The 15,295-nt window shown below is 48.4% G+C and overlaps 1 protein-coding gene across 1 annotated transcript in view; it reads left to right on the plus strand.

Annotated features, from left to right (window-relative positions):
- The window catches only part of LOC144952153 (uncharacterized), an 88,015-nt gene that overhangs the window by 57,499 nt on the left and 15,221 nt on the right, over positions 1-15,295 (plus strand). The window contains exons 5-7 of the mRNA XM_078882556.1: positions 257-273; positions 5,303-5,448; positions 11,782-11,925. Of these exons, the coding sequence (XP_078738682.1) occupies positions 257-273; positions 5,303-5,448; positions 11,782-11,925 (307 nt within the window). The remainder of the gene's footprint in view (positions 1-256; positions 274-5,302; positions 5,449-11,781; positions 11,926-15,295) is intronic.

Below are 15,295 nucleotides of genomic sequence, written 5' to 3' on the forward strand. Positions count from 1 at the left end.
GGCGATGTTGAATAATCCTTGCCAGGACCTTTCCCGGCACACTGAGGAGTGAGATGCCCCTGTAGTTGTTACAGTCTGTGCGGTCCCCCTTCTTAAAGAGGGGGACCACCAGGGCATCCTTCCAATCCTGCGGAACCCGTCCAGTGGACCAGACTGTTGTTATGATGTCATGTAGGGCAGTCTGCGCACAAATGCCACCCTCTCTCCACATTTCGCTTGGGAGATAATCTCTGCCCGGTGCTTTTTCTGGAATCAGACTCTGGTTCGCCATCTGTACTTTCTCAACAGATGGCACTTCAGCTAGCCACTCACAGGGGGTGACTGCTTCTTTCAATATTTGAGACACCGCAGCCTCAGCAGGGTCATCCCCACTTTACCCCATGATGTTTTTTTAGGCTGAGGATTTCCCGTTCCCCAAGACTTCACAGAAATGCTCAGAAAATCTGCAAACCGGTTCCTGGGGGTCGGAGATCGGATCACCATTCTTTTCCCGAATGATGGTGATAGGTGTGGCGCTGCAGGTTACTTTTTTGATGGAATTAAAGAGCGATTTGTGATCACAGGCTACTGAGACAGACTCCATCTCCTCAGCAACTCACGATCACCACCCACCATTGCAGCGCCTTACGGCTGTCCGAACCTCCGAGCGAAGGCTGCGGTAAGCCTCCTCATTCTCTGACGTGGGATGCTGTAGACGGTGAAAGTGGTGCCTGTCACTTTTTCTCAGCCAGCCTGAACGCCTCCTCTGTCAGCCAGGGTCTCTGGTGAGGTCTGGACTGTGTACCCAAAGCAGCTATTGCAGCTACATGAGTCACAGTCCTTAACCTCGCCCATTTCCCCTCGGTGTCAGGAGGAGTGGGGGATGATGCCAACCCCAGCTGCAAGTGATGATGAAATTCTCGCTTACAACTTCCATCAGCTAGCTGAGACCAGGCCACCTTAGGTTAGAATGGGGTCGTAGGTGTACACCCACCACCGGAGTGGAAGAATGGCAGGTGCATCTTACAGATGACTAGTCGATGGTTAGAGGGCAGATAAGCTCCACGGTAGGTCCTGGTGTCAAGGACATGGGCTCGCATCCGCTGGTCCATCACTATGTAGTCCAGCAGATGTTCTTGCTTGGACCCGGCATGCATCCATGATGTTGTGTGGATGCGCCGATGCCGGAACAGCATGTTGGTAATTGCAAGCCCATGGGCTGCACAAAAATCTAGCAGCCTCCTACCGTTGTTATTGAGCTGATCTGGCCCATTCCTTCCAATCACTCTAGACCAGGTGCCAGCATCATGACCAACTCGGGCATTGAAGTCACCCAACTTGATTACTCTGTCCCGAGGGGCTACTTTAGCCAGTACCTGTGACAGGAGGACATAGAAGGCATCTGACTCATCGGCTTTGCCTGCATCCCTCCACTGATGTTCATTTTCGGTTGGGGCATAAGAAACCACGACCTCCACTCCTCGCCTCCGGTTGATGCGAAGGCGAGCCCAAAGTAGCCTGGGGTTTACAGCTTCCCACACCTCATCGCCACGCTCCCACACTCCCTTCATTTTTTTGTTCAGAAGAAGAGCCACTCCCTGTTGTTTGGCAGTATCCTTCCCCGGGTAGAGGATTGTCCACCCCTCATGGTGGCAGGAGTTAGAGCCGGTCCACCGGACCTCCTGAATGCCACAGAGATCCAGGCGGTACCGGTCCAGCTCCCGACAGAGGAGTGGCAGCCTCTCCTCCGCAGTGAGCGTTCGAACATTCCACGTGGCCATCCGTAGTGGCTTGTCGTTGTTTCTGGAGGAGCCCCGAAGGTGAAGATTCAGTCTCCTGGCTCCGCCAAATGGGGTTTGGCCAGGAGACGTCATAAACGCCTGTCCCCCCGGAGCCTCCGGCACAAGCTTATTAGTTAGATATTCATCTTCTTGGTTCTTTCGGTAAAGTCACGTAGAATGGAAATAATAAAATAATAAAAATAGAACATAATAAAATAATTTTCACGACGTTTCGGCCACAACGCAAGCAGCCGTCCTCAGGTGGAGAACAGAATCTGAACTCTGTCTTCTCGACAGACCTGCTCTCCACCTGAGGACGGCTGCTTGCGTTGTGGCCGAAACGTCGTGAGAATTTTATTTTATTATGTTATATTTTTATTATTTTATTATTTCCATTCTACGTGACTTTGCCGCAAGAACCAAGAAGATGAATCCCTGCAGTCACGAAAGCTTTAGATCGAAATTTAATTATCTATTTTCCACGTGGTTTAGTGGTGATGTATTGAAGGTGGAGGTGTTACCAGCCCCTCGTACCCGTCCAGAGCCCCCATTTAGCCGCTGTGGTGGTCACAAACGCCCTGAGGGGAGAGGCCAATGGGCATTGGCCCTCCCCCCACAGCACTGTCCACGACAGCGTTGCCCGTCCGGCACCATGGGGAGGTAGGGGGTTGAACAAACACACAAACACACACACAGACACACACACACAAACACACACACAAATACACACATATACACACGCAAACACACAAACACACACAGACACAAACACACACATACAAACACACACAAATACACAAACGCACACAAACACACACACAAACACAGACACACACACACAAACACACACACAAATACACACATATACACACGCAAACACACAAACACACAAACAAATACATAAACGCACACAAACACACACACAAACAGACACACACACACAAACACACACACAAACAAACACACAAATACACGCAAACACACAAACACACACAAACACACACAGACACAAACACACACACACATACAAACACACACAAATACATAACCGCACACAAACACACACACAAACACAGACACACACACACACAAACACACACACAAACACACACACAAATACACGCAAACACACACAAACACACACAGACACAAACACACACACACAAATACATAAACACACACACAAACACACACACACAAAGATACAAAAGCACTTTTGCCTTTTGAGGTTTGCTGAGAGTGACGTTTTAATAATATAAATGAAAATCCCATTATGGGGAAATGAAATGTTCCGTGCCTCCTGCACGCTGATTGTGCCTCTCACGAGCCGGCTACTCGCCAACGAATCACCACCACCACCACCACAACCACCACCACCACCACCACAACCACCACCACCACAACCACCACCACAACCACCACAACCACTACCACCACAACCACTACCACCACAACCACTACCACCACCACCACTACAACCACTAAATCACCACCACCACCACAACAACCACCACCACCACAACCACCACCACCACCACAACCACCACCACCACCACAACCACTAAATCACCACCACCACAACAACCACCACCACCACAACCACCACCACCACCACAACCACCACCACCACCACAACCACTAAATCACCACCACCACAACAACCACCACTACCACCACAACCACTACCACCACCACTACCACCACCACCACCACCACCACCACCACCACCACCACCACAACCACCACCACCACCATCACCACCACCACTAAATCACCACCACAACCACTACCACCATCACCATCACCACCATCACCACCACAACCACCACCACCACTAAATCACCACCACTGCCACCACTGCCACAACCACCACTACCACCACCACCACGAAATCACCACCACCAAACCACCACCAAACCACCACCACCACTACCACTAAATCACCACCACCAAACCACCACCACCAAACCACCACCACCAAACCACCACCAAACCACCACCACCACCACCAAACCACCACCACTACCACTAAATCACCACCACCACAACCACTAAATCACCACCACCACCAAACCACCACCACCACCACCACCACCAAACCACCACCACCACCACCACCAAACCACCACCACCACCACAACCACCACCACCAACCACCACCACCACTACCACCACTAAATCACCACCACCAACAAACCACCACCACGACCAAACCACCACCACCAAACCACCACCAAAGACAAAGCTCCCCCGTGTAGCCTGCGGCAGGCTGTTGGGGCAAGTGCTGTTAGTGAGCGAGTCGCAGTGCCTATGAAGGCTGGTATGACACACACACAGACACACGTGTGTGTGTGTGTTGATGATGATGTGTGTGTGTGTGTGTTGATGATGATGTGTGTGTGTGTGTTGATGATGATGATGTGTGTGTGTGTGTTGATGATGATGTGTGTGTGTGTGTTGATGATGTGTGTGTGTGTGTGTGTTGATGATGATGTGTGTGTGTGTGTGTTGATGATGATGTGTGTGTGTGTGTTGATGATGATGTGTGTGTGTGTGTTGATGATGATGTGTGTGTGTGTTGATGATGATGATGTGTGTGTGTGTGTTGATGATGATGTGTGTGTGTGTGTTGATGATGATGTGTGTGTGTGTGTTGATGATGATGTGTGTGTGTGTGTTGATGATGATGTGTGTGTGTGTGTTGATGATGATGTGTGTGTGTGTGTGTTGATGATGATGTGTGTGTGTGTGTTGATGATGATGTGTGTGTGTGTGTTGATGATGATGTGGTGATGATGATGTTGATGATGATGTTGATGATGATGTGGTGATGATGATGTTGATGATGATGTTGATGATGATGTGGTGATGATGATGTTATGATGACGATGATGACGATGATGTTGATGATGTGGTGATGATGATGTTGATGATGATGTGGTGATGATGATGTTATGATGACGATGATGACGATGATGTTGATGATGTGGTGATGATGATGTTGATGATGATGTTATGATGACGATGATGACGATGATGTTGATGATGTGGTGATGATGATGTTGATGATGATGTGGTGATGATGATGTTATGATGACGATGATGACGATGATGTTGATGATGTGGTGATGATGATGTTGATGATGATGTGGTGATGATGATGTTATGATGACGATGATGACGATGATGTTGATGATGTGGTGATGATGATGTTGATGATGATGTGGTGATGATGATGTTATGATGACGATGATGTTGATGATGTGGTGATGATGATGTTGATGATGATGTGGTGATGATGACGATGATGATGATGTTGTGACGATGATGATGTGATGACGTCACGGCAGGGTGCTGTACGATGATGTTGTGATGATGACGACGATGACGACGACGATGACGATGGTGATGTTGACGATGATGATGTTGATGACGACGACGATGACGACGATGTGATGACGTCACGGCAGGGTGCTGCACGATGATGATGTTGTGATGATGACGACGATGACGACGATGGCGATGTGATGACGTCACGGCAGGGTGCTGCACGAGCACCTGGGCGAGAAGAGGGTGTCGCTGTCTCTGCGCTTCGACGAGGTGCGCGAGGACGACCTCGTCAACTTCACCTGCGTGGTGGAGAACAACGTGGGGCGCAGGGCGGGCACCCTGCAGCTGCAGCTCGAAGGTGGGTCCCTGTAGGATCCTGTGGGTTCCTGTGGGTTCCTGTAGGTTCCTGTGGGTGTCTGTGGGTGTCTGTGGGTCCCTGTAGGTTCCTGTAGGGTCCTGTGGGTTCCTGTGGGTTCCTGTAGGTTCCTGTGGGTTCCTGTAGGTTCCTGTGGGTTTCTGTGGGTCCCTGTAGGTTCCTGTGGGTTTCTGTGGGTTCCTGTGGGTTCATGTAGGGTTCCTGTGGGTGTCTGTGGGGTCCTGTGGGTTCCTGTAGGTTCCTGTGGGTACCTGTGGGTACCTGTTGGGACTTGTGGGAGTGTATTGGTACCTGTGGGTGGGGCGTGGTGGCCAGCCTGGTTCCGGGCCAGCCTGGTAGGGTTAGGGGTTAGGGGTTAGTGGTTAGTGGTTAGGGATTAGTGGTTAGTGGTTAGGGGTTAGTGGTTAGTGGTTATCTTCTTGGTTCTTTCGGTAAAGTCACGTAGAAGGGAAGTAATAAAATAATAAAAATAAAACATAATAAAACAATTCTCACGACGTTTCGGCCACAACGCAAGCAGCCGTCCTCAGGCGAAGAATGAAGCACCTCCAAGCTTGGAGCGTATATTTAAGCTGGGTTAGAGGGGGGGAGGTGGGAAGAAGAGCGCCTAAACAAAATAATTTGCATATCAAGAGGAATTCAGCATATGGAAAATGCGTAGGAGGTGGGCGGGGGGGGTTCCAAATCAATACTATGCCCGTGCATTATGCAGGATTAGCAGCATCAAAGGGGGGGGGGGAAGGGGGGGAGCATTAACAAAGGGAAGGAATGTTAATAGTATGTAGCTGCAGTTACTAAACAACCACGTAAAAAACTAAAGTAAAAACTGCATAACAAACTAAAGTATAAACTACATAGCATCATCAGTATACTTACTATACTCTACAATAAGCTGAGTTACTAACAGTAAGTAATACATAAAAAATTCTACGTAGTAAAAAATTATATAATATGCTTCCATCTAAACTTTATTCTCTTACATCACACGCGTCTATACCGTACTATATACTGCCATAGGCAAACCCAACATTAAATTACATACTGTATTGCTATAAACCACCTTAGACATTTTAATATAACACTATGTATTATTCTACCCACCGTAATGTGTATCGAAATGGTTTATTACGTCCTTCCAGTGATTGCTAAGCCAGAATCCATCTTCTCGGTTAAAATTGTCTCTGTGTTTGTATATGTGGATCGCCTCATGAACGAATCTCTCATGATAGCCAGATGGCTTGCAGAGAACCTCTGTCTTGGAGAAGTCAATGTCATGTGAGCCCACTGAGTTGTAACAGTGATCTGCCACGGCTGAGGTGTTTGTCCTACCGTGTTTCAGGTCAGCTTTATGTTCACGGATGCGGTCTGAGACATGTCGTTTGGTTTCCCCAATGTAACTGCTACCACAGAGGCAACTTAGTTTGTAGACACCAGGGTACTGTATGTCTGGAACCACATCTTTTACAGACGGTACCAGATCACGGATTTTATGTACTGTGTTGAATCGGACCTGGATCTTGTGTTTAATCAGGATTTTGGAGATCTTTTTTGTGACCCCAGCAATGTAGGGTAAGGTGATGGTCTTGAAAGGCTCCTCAACCGGATGCTTCTTGATGGTTGGAGTGATGGCTTTGCGGATTGTGTAGTCGGAGTAACCATTAGCCTTAAGAGCTTGGCGTACGTGTTTGAGTTCACTGGAAATGTGTTCATGGTCGGAGATGCATTGGGCTCTATGATATAGAGTCTTGATGAGGGAATTCTTCTGGGATGGATGGTGGTGGGAATCCGGTTTTAGATAAGCATCCGTGTGGGTGGCTTTCCTGTAGACAGAGTGGCTCATTGAACCATCAGGTCTCCTTTTGATTAGGACATCCAAAAAGGGTAGCTTGCCATCATTTTCGACTTCCATGGTGAATCTGATGGCTGGGTGTATGGAATTGATATGGTCGAGAAATTGGTCTAGAGCAGGCCGGCCATGTGGCCAGATGACAAAAGTGTCGTCTACGTACCTCTTCCATAAGGTCGGGCGTAGAGTGGCAGTCTGGATGGCGTCCGTCTCAAATTTCTCCATGAAGATGTTGGCTACAACCGGAGATAGGGGGGAGCCCATTGGGGTGCCCTCAATTTGCTTGTAGAAGGTTCCATTCCAGGTGAAGTATGTATTGGTTAAGCAGTGTCTCACCAGGGGGGGTACCCCAGCATTCAGTCCTTGATGAACCAAGTCTTCAATGATTGCGATGGTGTCAGGCACAGGCACCTTGGTGAACAAGGAAACCACATCAAAACTAACAAGCAGGTCGTCTGGGGACAGGGCAATCCCCTTGATTGTCGATACCAGGTCAATAGAGTTTAGTACTGCAGAAGTGGTTTTTCCAGTGAAAGGCCGTAGGATTTCGGACAAAAAACGAGCCAGTTTGTAAGTGGGGGAGTTGAGAGTAGAGACAATGGGACGAAGAGGTGTATCTTCTTTATGTATCTTTGGCAAGCCGTACAATCTTGGTGGCCTGGCTGCAGAAGGTTTCAACGAGAACTGTTTGGTCTGATCAATTAATGCGGTTGAAGCAGAAATGATGTTGTTGGTTTTGGAGACGAGGCTGTTGGTGGGGTCTCTTTTTATTTTTGTATAGCTGCCATCGTTGAGTAGTTCTTGAATTTTGTTGTTGTATTCTATTTTGTCCATGATAACAGTGGCATTGCCTTTGTCGGCTGAGAGGATGACAATGTCATCCCTCTTTTTTAATTGAGCTAATTCAAAACGCTCATCTTTGCTGATGTTGCTAGCTGGCATCTTAGCGTTTTTGAGGGTTACAGAGATTTCAGATCTTGCTACGTCTGCAGCGATGTGACTCAAGCCCTTGAGAGCTACATCTACTCGAGCAATTATATCATTAACTGGTATGTGTCTAGGTGTGACTGCAAAGTTTAGTCCTTTAGCTAAAACGGATTTCAAACCTTCAGAAATAGGACTGTTACTGCGATTAATTACGACTTTGTTAACATCTAGCTTTTCAATGTGTGGGTCCAGTTTCTTGTTTGAGAGGCGGTTGAATTTGGAAATCAAGTTGTCCTTACATTTAGTCGACATAGCGGCAGCTGAAGAGGCAGTCATTTTTTCCACATGTTCCCAATCCGATGTGGACATTGTTGCACTCAAAGATAAGTGTGATTTGTAGAGTGTCTTGTCTAACTGATCTAGTTCGGTGCGCGTAAGTCTGATTTTCTCTGAGATAAGAGCTAAGCTAGTTCTAGACAGAATTCGTTTCGCATTAGAAGAAGTTACAGCAGCAGATGTTAGTGTAAATGCGTTTGGTATTACCTTACAGTCGCGGCATCTCTTCAGAAAGGTGAGAGACTCGATTAGCTGAGCCTTCTTATCCCGGAGCTTGTTGAAGGATCTCAAAGTTATGTGGAAACCCTCCCCGTAGAGGCGGTTAAATTTCGATTTAAAGCTTTCGTGACTGCAGGGATTCATCTTCTTGGTTCTTTCGGTAAAGTCACGTAGAAGGGAAGTAATAAAATAATAAAAATAAAACATAATAAAACAATTCTCACGACGTTTCGACCACAACGCAAGCAGCCGTCCTCAGGCGAAGAATGAAGCACCTCCAAGCTTGGAGCGTATATTTAAGCTGGGTTAGAGGGGGGGAGGTGGGAAGAAGAGCGCCTAAACAAAATAATTTGCATATCAAGAGGAATTCAGCATATGGAAAATGCGTAGGAGGTGGGCGGGGGGGGGTTCCAAATCAATACTATACAATAAAAAAAAAGATCTCCAAAATCCTGATTAAACACAAGATCCAGGTCCGATTCAACACAGTACATAAAATCCGTGATCTGGTACCGTCTGTAAAAGATGTGGTTCCAGACATACAGTACCCTGGTGTCTACAAACTAAGTTGCCTCTGTGGTAGCAGTTACATTGGGGAAACCAAACGACATGTCTCAGACCGCATCCGTGAACATAAAGCTGACCTGAAACACGGTAGGACAAACACCTCAGCCGTGGCAGATCACTGTTACAACTCAGTGGGCTCACATGACATTGACTTCTCCAAGACAGAGGTTCTCTGCAAGCCATCTGGCTATCATGAGAGATTCGTTCATGAGGCGATCCACATATACAAACACAGAGACAATTTTAACCGAGAAGATGGATTCTGGCTTAGCAATCACTGGAAGGACGTAATAAACCATTTCGATACACATTACGGTGGGTAGAATAATACATAGTGTTATATTAAAATGTATAAGGTGGTTTATAGCAATACAGTATGTAATTTAATGTTGGGTTTGCCTATGGCAGTATATAGTACGGTATAGACGCGTGTGATGTAAGAGAATAAAGTTTAGATGGAAGCATATTATATAATTTTTTACTACGTAGAATTTTTTATGTATTACTTACTGTTAGTAACTCAGCTTATTGTAGAGTATAGTAAGTATACTGATGATGCTATGTAGTTTATACTTTAGTTTGTTACGTGGTTGTTTAGTAACTGCAGCTACATACTATTAACATTCCTTCCCTTTGTTAATGCTCCCCCCCTTCCCCCCCCCCCTTTGATGCTGCTAATCCTGCATAATGCACGGGCATAGTATTGATTTGGAACCCCCCCCGCCCACCTCCTACGCATTTTCCATATGCTGAATTCCTCTTGATATGCAAATTATTTTGTTTAGGCGCTCTTCTTCCCACCTCCCCCCCTCTAACCCAGCTTAAATATACGCTCCAAGCTTGGAGGTGCTTCATTCTTCGCCTGAGGACGGCTGCTTGCGTTGTGGCCGAAACGTCGTGAGAATTGTTTTATTATGTTTTATTTTTATTATTTTATTACTTCCCTTCTACGTGACTTTACCGAAAGAACCAAGAAGATGAATCCCTGCAGTCACGAAAGCTTTAAATCGAAAGGTTAGTGGTTAGTTGTAGGGTTCGTTTTAGGAGAGCCAGCCTACATGCTGCAGCTCAGCCTGTGAGTAAGCGTGATCACTCACCCACCCACCCACTCACTCACTCACCCACCCACTCACCCACTCACTCACTCACCCACCCACTCACCCACTCACTTACCCACCCACCTACTCACTCACCCACTCACCCACCCACCCACTCACTCACCCACCCGTCAATTCACCCACTCACTCACCCACCCACTCACTCACCCACCTACTCACTCACCCACTCACCCACCCACCCACTCACTCACCCACCCGTCAACTCACCCACTCACTCACCCACCCACTCACCCACTCACTTACCCACCCACCTACTCACTCACCCACTCACCCACCCACCCACTCACTCACCCACCCGTCAACTCACCCACTCACTCACCCACCCACTCACCCACTCACCCACTCACTTACCCACCCACCCACCCACCCACCCACTCACTCACTCACCCACCCACTCACTTACCCACCCACCTACTCACTCACCCACTCACTCACCCACTCACCCACCCACCCACTCACTCACCCACCCGTCAACTCACCCACTCACTCACCCACCCACTCACCCACTCACTTACCCACCCACCTACTCACTCACCCACTCACCCACCCACCCACTCACTCACTCACCCACCCGTCAACTCACCCACTCACCAACCCACCCACCAACCCACCCACTCACCGACTCACCAACCCACCCGCCCACCTACTCACCAACCCACCCACGCACTCACCACTCACCCACCTACCCACCCACTAACCCACCCACGCACCCACTCACCCACCCACCCACTCACCCACCCACCCACTCACCCATTCACCAACCCACCCACCCACCCTCTCACCCACCCACCCACCCTCTCACCCTCCCATCCACCCACTCACTCACCCACTCACTCACCCACTCACCCACCCACCCACTCACTCACTCACCCACCCACCCACTCACCCACCCACTCACCCACCCACCCACCCACCCACCCACCCACTCACCAAGCCACCCACCCACTCACTCACTCACCCACCCACCCACCCACCCTCTCACCAACCCACCCACCCACTAACCCACCCACCCACCCACTCACTCACCCACCCACCCACCCACTCACCAACCCACCCACCCACTCACCAACCCACCCACCCTCTCACCCACTCACCCACTCACTCACCCACTCACCCGCCAAATTACCCACTCACCAACCCACCCACCCACCCTCTCACCCACCCACCCACTCACTCACTCACCCGCCAAATTACCCACTCACCAACCCACCCACCCTCTCACCCACCCACCCACTAACCCACCCACCAACCCACCAACCCACCCACCCACCCACGCACTGCGTGTGTGCGTGTGTGTGACAGAGCCGGCTTACGTGCTGCAGCTCATCCTGGGTCTGAGCATGATCCTGCTGCTGCTGTGCACCTCGCTCTGCCTCTACCGCTGCTACAAGATTGACGTGGTGCTCTGGTACAGGACTCACTTTGGCTTCGACGAAGCTAGAGGCGGTGAGTTGCACGCGGTCGCAAGCTTTGATAGTGATCCTCCTGTAGTGTTGTAAAGGACTGACTTCTAAAACGCACTCTTTGGTTCTTTCGGTAAAGTCACGTAGAAGGGAAGTAATAAAATAATAATAATAAAACATAATGTTTTATTATGTTTTAAAAAAGAAAATAATAAAAATAAAACATAATGTTTTATTATGTTTTTTAAAAAGAAAATAATACAAATAAAACAATGTTTTATTTGTATTATTGTATTACTTCCCTTCTACGTGACTTTACCGAAAGAACCAAAGAGTCATTCCTGCAGTCACGAAAGCTCCAAATTTAACTTCTAAACTTCTCTAGGCTACACACTGTGTATTGTCTTAATTTTTTTGATCCCCACGTAGCCTCAACAGACTGTAGGGGCAAGTGCTGTTAGCGAGCGCCTATGAAGGCCGCAACGGCACACGAGGGGGTGGGTGGCCAGCACCACCACGCCCGACCGCCTTTGTCTCCCCAGTGGCGATGTTTACCACACACCGCACCAGGTACTCGTTTAAGGCTGAGTCGACCTAGGGGAGGCCCGGGACCAGTTCAGATAATCGTCACTGGTGTTGGCCGTGAGCGGGAATCCAACTCGGGTCGCCGAGTTAGTTGCGCAAAGCGTAGCGCTAACAGCTGGGGGAGAGACAAAGGCGGCCGGGCGTGGTGCTGGACACACAGTCCCTATCACACAAAGGGGGTATACGGTCCCCTCACCTTTTACCCTCAGAAGGTACAAGCCTCCGGACCTTGCAGGCTCTCTAATCTCCCTGCTCTCCCAGCGTCCTCTGGCTGGACCTAAGGGATCTCTCCCCGACCACTGGTTACTCTCAGCCCGAGCCCTGACAAGGGCTGGAGGGCTTGGTCCAGGCTCCTAGATGTATTTGGCCGACTTGGGTCTTCGTGTAGCAGAACTCTTCCAGAGCTCTCAGCGCTCTGGCTTTTATACCGGTTCGTGGCCGGGTTGTCCAATCCCCGGCGGCCACCTTGTGGGACCCTCCGATTGGTCCTTCCCAATCTGGCGTTTGGATCCTACCTCACCCCATTTGACCCTGACCGTTTGATTGAGCGGGAAAACCTTAGTAGTAGGGTTTTACCCTTTTAAACTGGTACAAAACTGACACCTTTATACAAGGCATCGTGTTTGCAATAACCACAACACAAGCAGTCAAAATGCAAACAAAAAGAAGCAACTCTGATGATGATGATAATGATATGCACTGTCCTTGAAGTTGATTGGTCCACACCCGAGACGGCTTTCTTTAGAGCCTAGTCCCCATTGGTGTTGGACCAGATGACGCCAGAAGGCGCACAACTCAAAGACAGCGCACTATCAGAGTATTGAGAGCTCGGGGTAAGCATTTACACTATGGGACATCTCCTTTACCAGTGGCAAAATATAGTAGTAGGTTTTTACCCTTTCAACTGGTACAAAAACTGACACCTTTATACAAGGCATCATGTTTGCAATAACCACAACACAAGCAGTCAAAATGCAAACATGACGCCTACTTGTGTTGTGGTTGTTGCAAACATGATGGCTTGTATAAAGGTGTCAGTTTTTGTACCAGTTTAAAAGGATAAAAACCTACTACCATATTTTGCCACTGGTAAAAGATGCCTCATAGCGGGAAAACCTTGTTTACGATCCGTTCGCGAACCGTGAGTAGTTATCACCACTACACTCCTGCTGTTGTGGAGTGAATCATGCAGCCAGCTATGGCTGCAGGGTTTTGGTGGTGCATGTTGTTAGTTTATTGTGAAAATTCGGTCACAGTTCCTATGATCACTGTTTCATTGCTTTTATGGCTTTATTTAGGTGATTTTCGAAAAGTTTTTTGGTTTGGCCATGTTTGTTTGTTGGAGTACAGAGTCAGACTGATGGCCTTAATCTAAGTTGTCTTGTGGTTGTTGTTTGACTTGCATCCCACTGGGATTTTTGCACACAGTGTTGGTGTTACGGTGCTTTTTCTGCAATATGTTGCTGTCTTTTCTTGGATTTTCTGTTTGCACTTAGTCACATATTCACTTTAAGATGTTTGTTGTTTTTGTTTTTTGTTTGTTGCGGTTGCACCCGATCTAAGAGCCGAATGGCTCACAGGGCTCTACCTAATACATGAACTTTGAACTTGAACGCACACGCGAGACCGTCAGACGCCTCGGTGACTAGGAGATGTTGACTACCTCGCCTGGTACACTGGAGGTCGTGGGTTCGATCCCGACCCTGACGATGCCTGCTGCTGTATATTGGAAGTATGCGTCTCTTTCCCATCATCATCATCATCACGGTGGCTAGGAGATGTTGACTACCTCGCCTGGTGTACAGGAGGTCGTGGCTTCGATACTGACCCTGACGATGCCTGCTACTGATATTTGGAGTTTGCGTGTCTCTCTCTCATCATCATCACGGTGGCTCGGAGATGTGACTACCTCGCCTGGTCTACAGGAGGTCGTGGGTTCGATACCGACCCTGACAATGCCTGCTGCTGTATATTTTGAGTTTGCGTGTCTCTCTCTCTCATCATCATCACGGTGGCTCGGAGATGTTGACTACCTTGCCTGGTATACAGGATGTCGTGGGTTCGATACCGACCCTGACGATGCCTGCTGCTGTATATTGTAGGTATGCGTCTCTCTCCCATCATCATCATCACGGTGGCTAGGAGATGTTAACTACCTCGCCTGGTGTGCAGGAGGTCGTGGGTTCAATCCCGACCCTGACGATGCCTGCTGCTGTATATATGGAGTTTGCGTCTCTCTTTTTATCATCATCATCACGGTGGCACCGAGAAGTTGACTACCTCGCCTGGTATACAGGAGGTCGTGGGTTCGATCCCGACCCTGACGATGCCTGCTGCTGTATATATGGAGTTTGCGTCCCTCTTTTTCTCATCATCACCCTCCTCATTCTCTCTCCTCCTCCACCTTTCTCCCCCACCTTCTCTTTCTAGTCCTATATAAATAAACATTCTGAATGTGAATCCATATAGTGGAGATTAACTTGGCTATAGACTGAATAATTAAATATTAACTGGACCCTTTAAGCCGGCAATTAATCATTCTGCCGGATAGATTTTAGCATGCCCTAAGTATCGCTAGAGTGGTTTGGAAAGCAATCTGCAATTAAAGATGTTTTTTTTTTATAATTCCCTATAAATTGAGCGTCTCGTTTAGGGGAGGTTGTAGTTGTGGTGGTGGTGGTGGTGGTTGCAGTGGTGGTTTTTGTGGTGGTAGTGGTTGTGGTGGTAGCTGTAGTGGTTGTGGTGGTGGTAGTAGAGGTAGTTGTGGTTGTAGTGGTAGTAGTAATAGTGGTGGCAGCGGTAGTTGTAGTGGTGGTGGTAGAAGTGGT

This window comes from Lampetra fluviatilis, chromosome 66 (genome assembly GCF_964198595.1).
Source record: "Lampetra fluviatilis chromosome 66, kcLamFluv1.1, whole genome shotgun sequence".
Lineage (NCBI taxonomy): Eukaryota > Metazoa > Chordata > Hyperoartia > Petromyzontiformes > Petromyzontidae > Lampetra > Lampetra fluviatilis.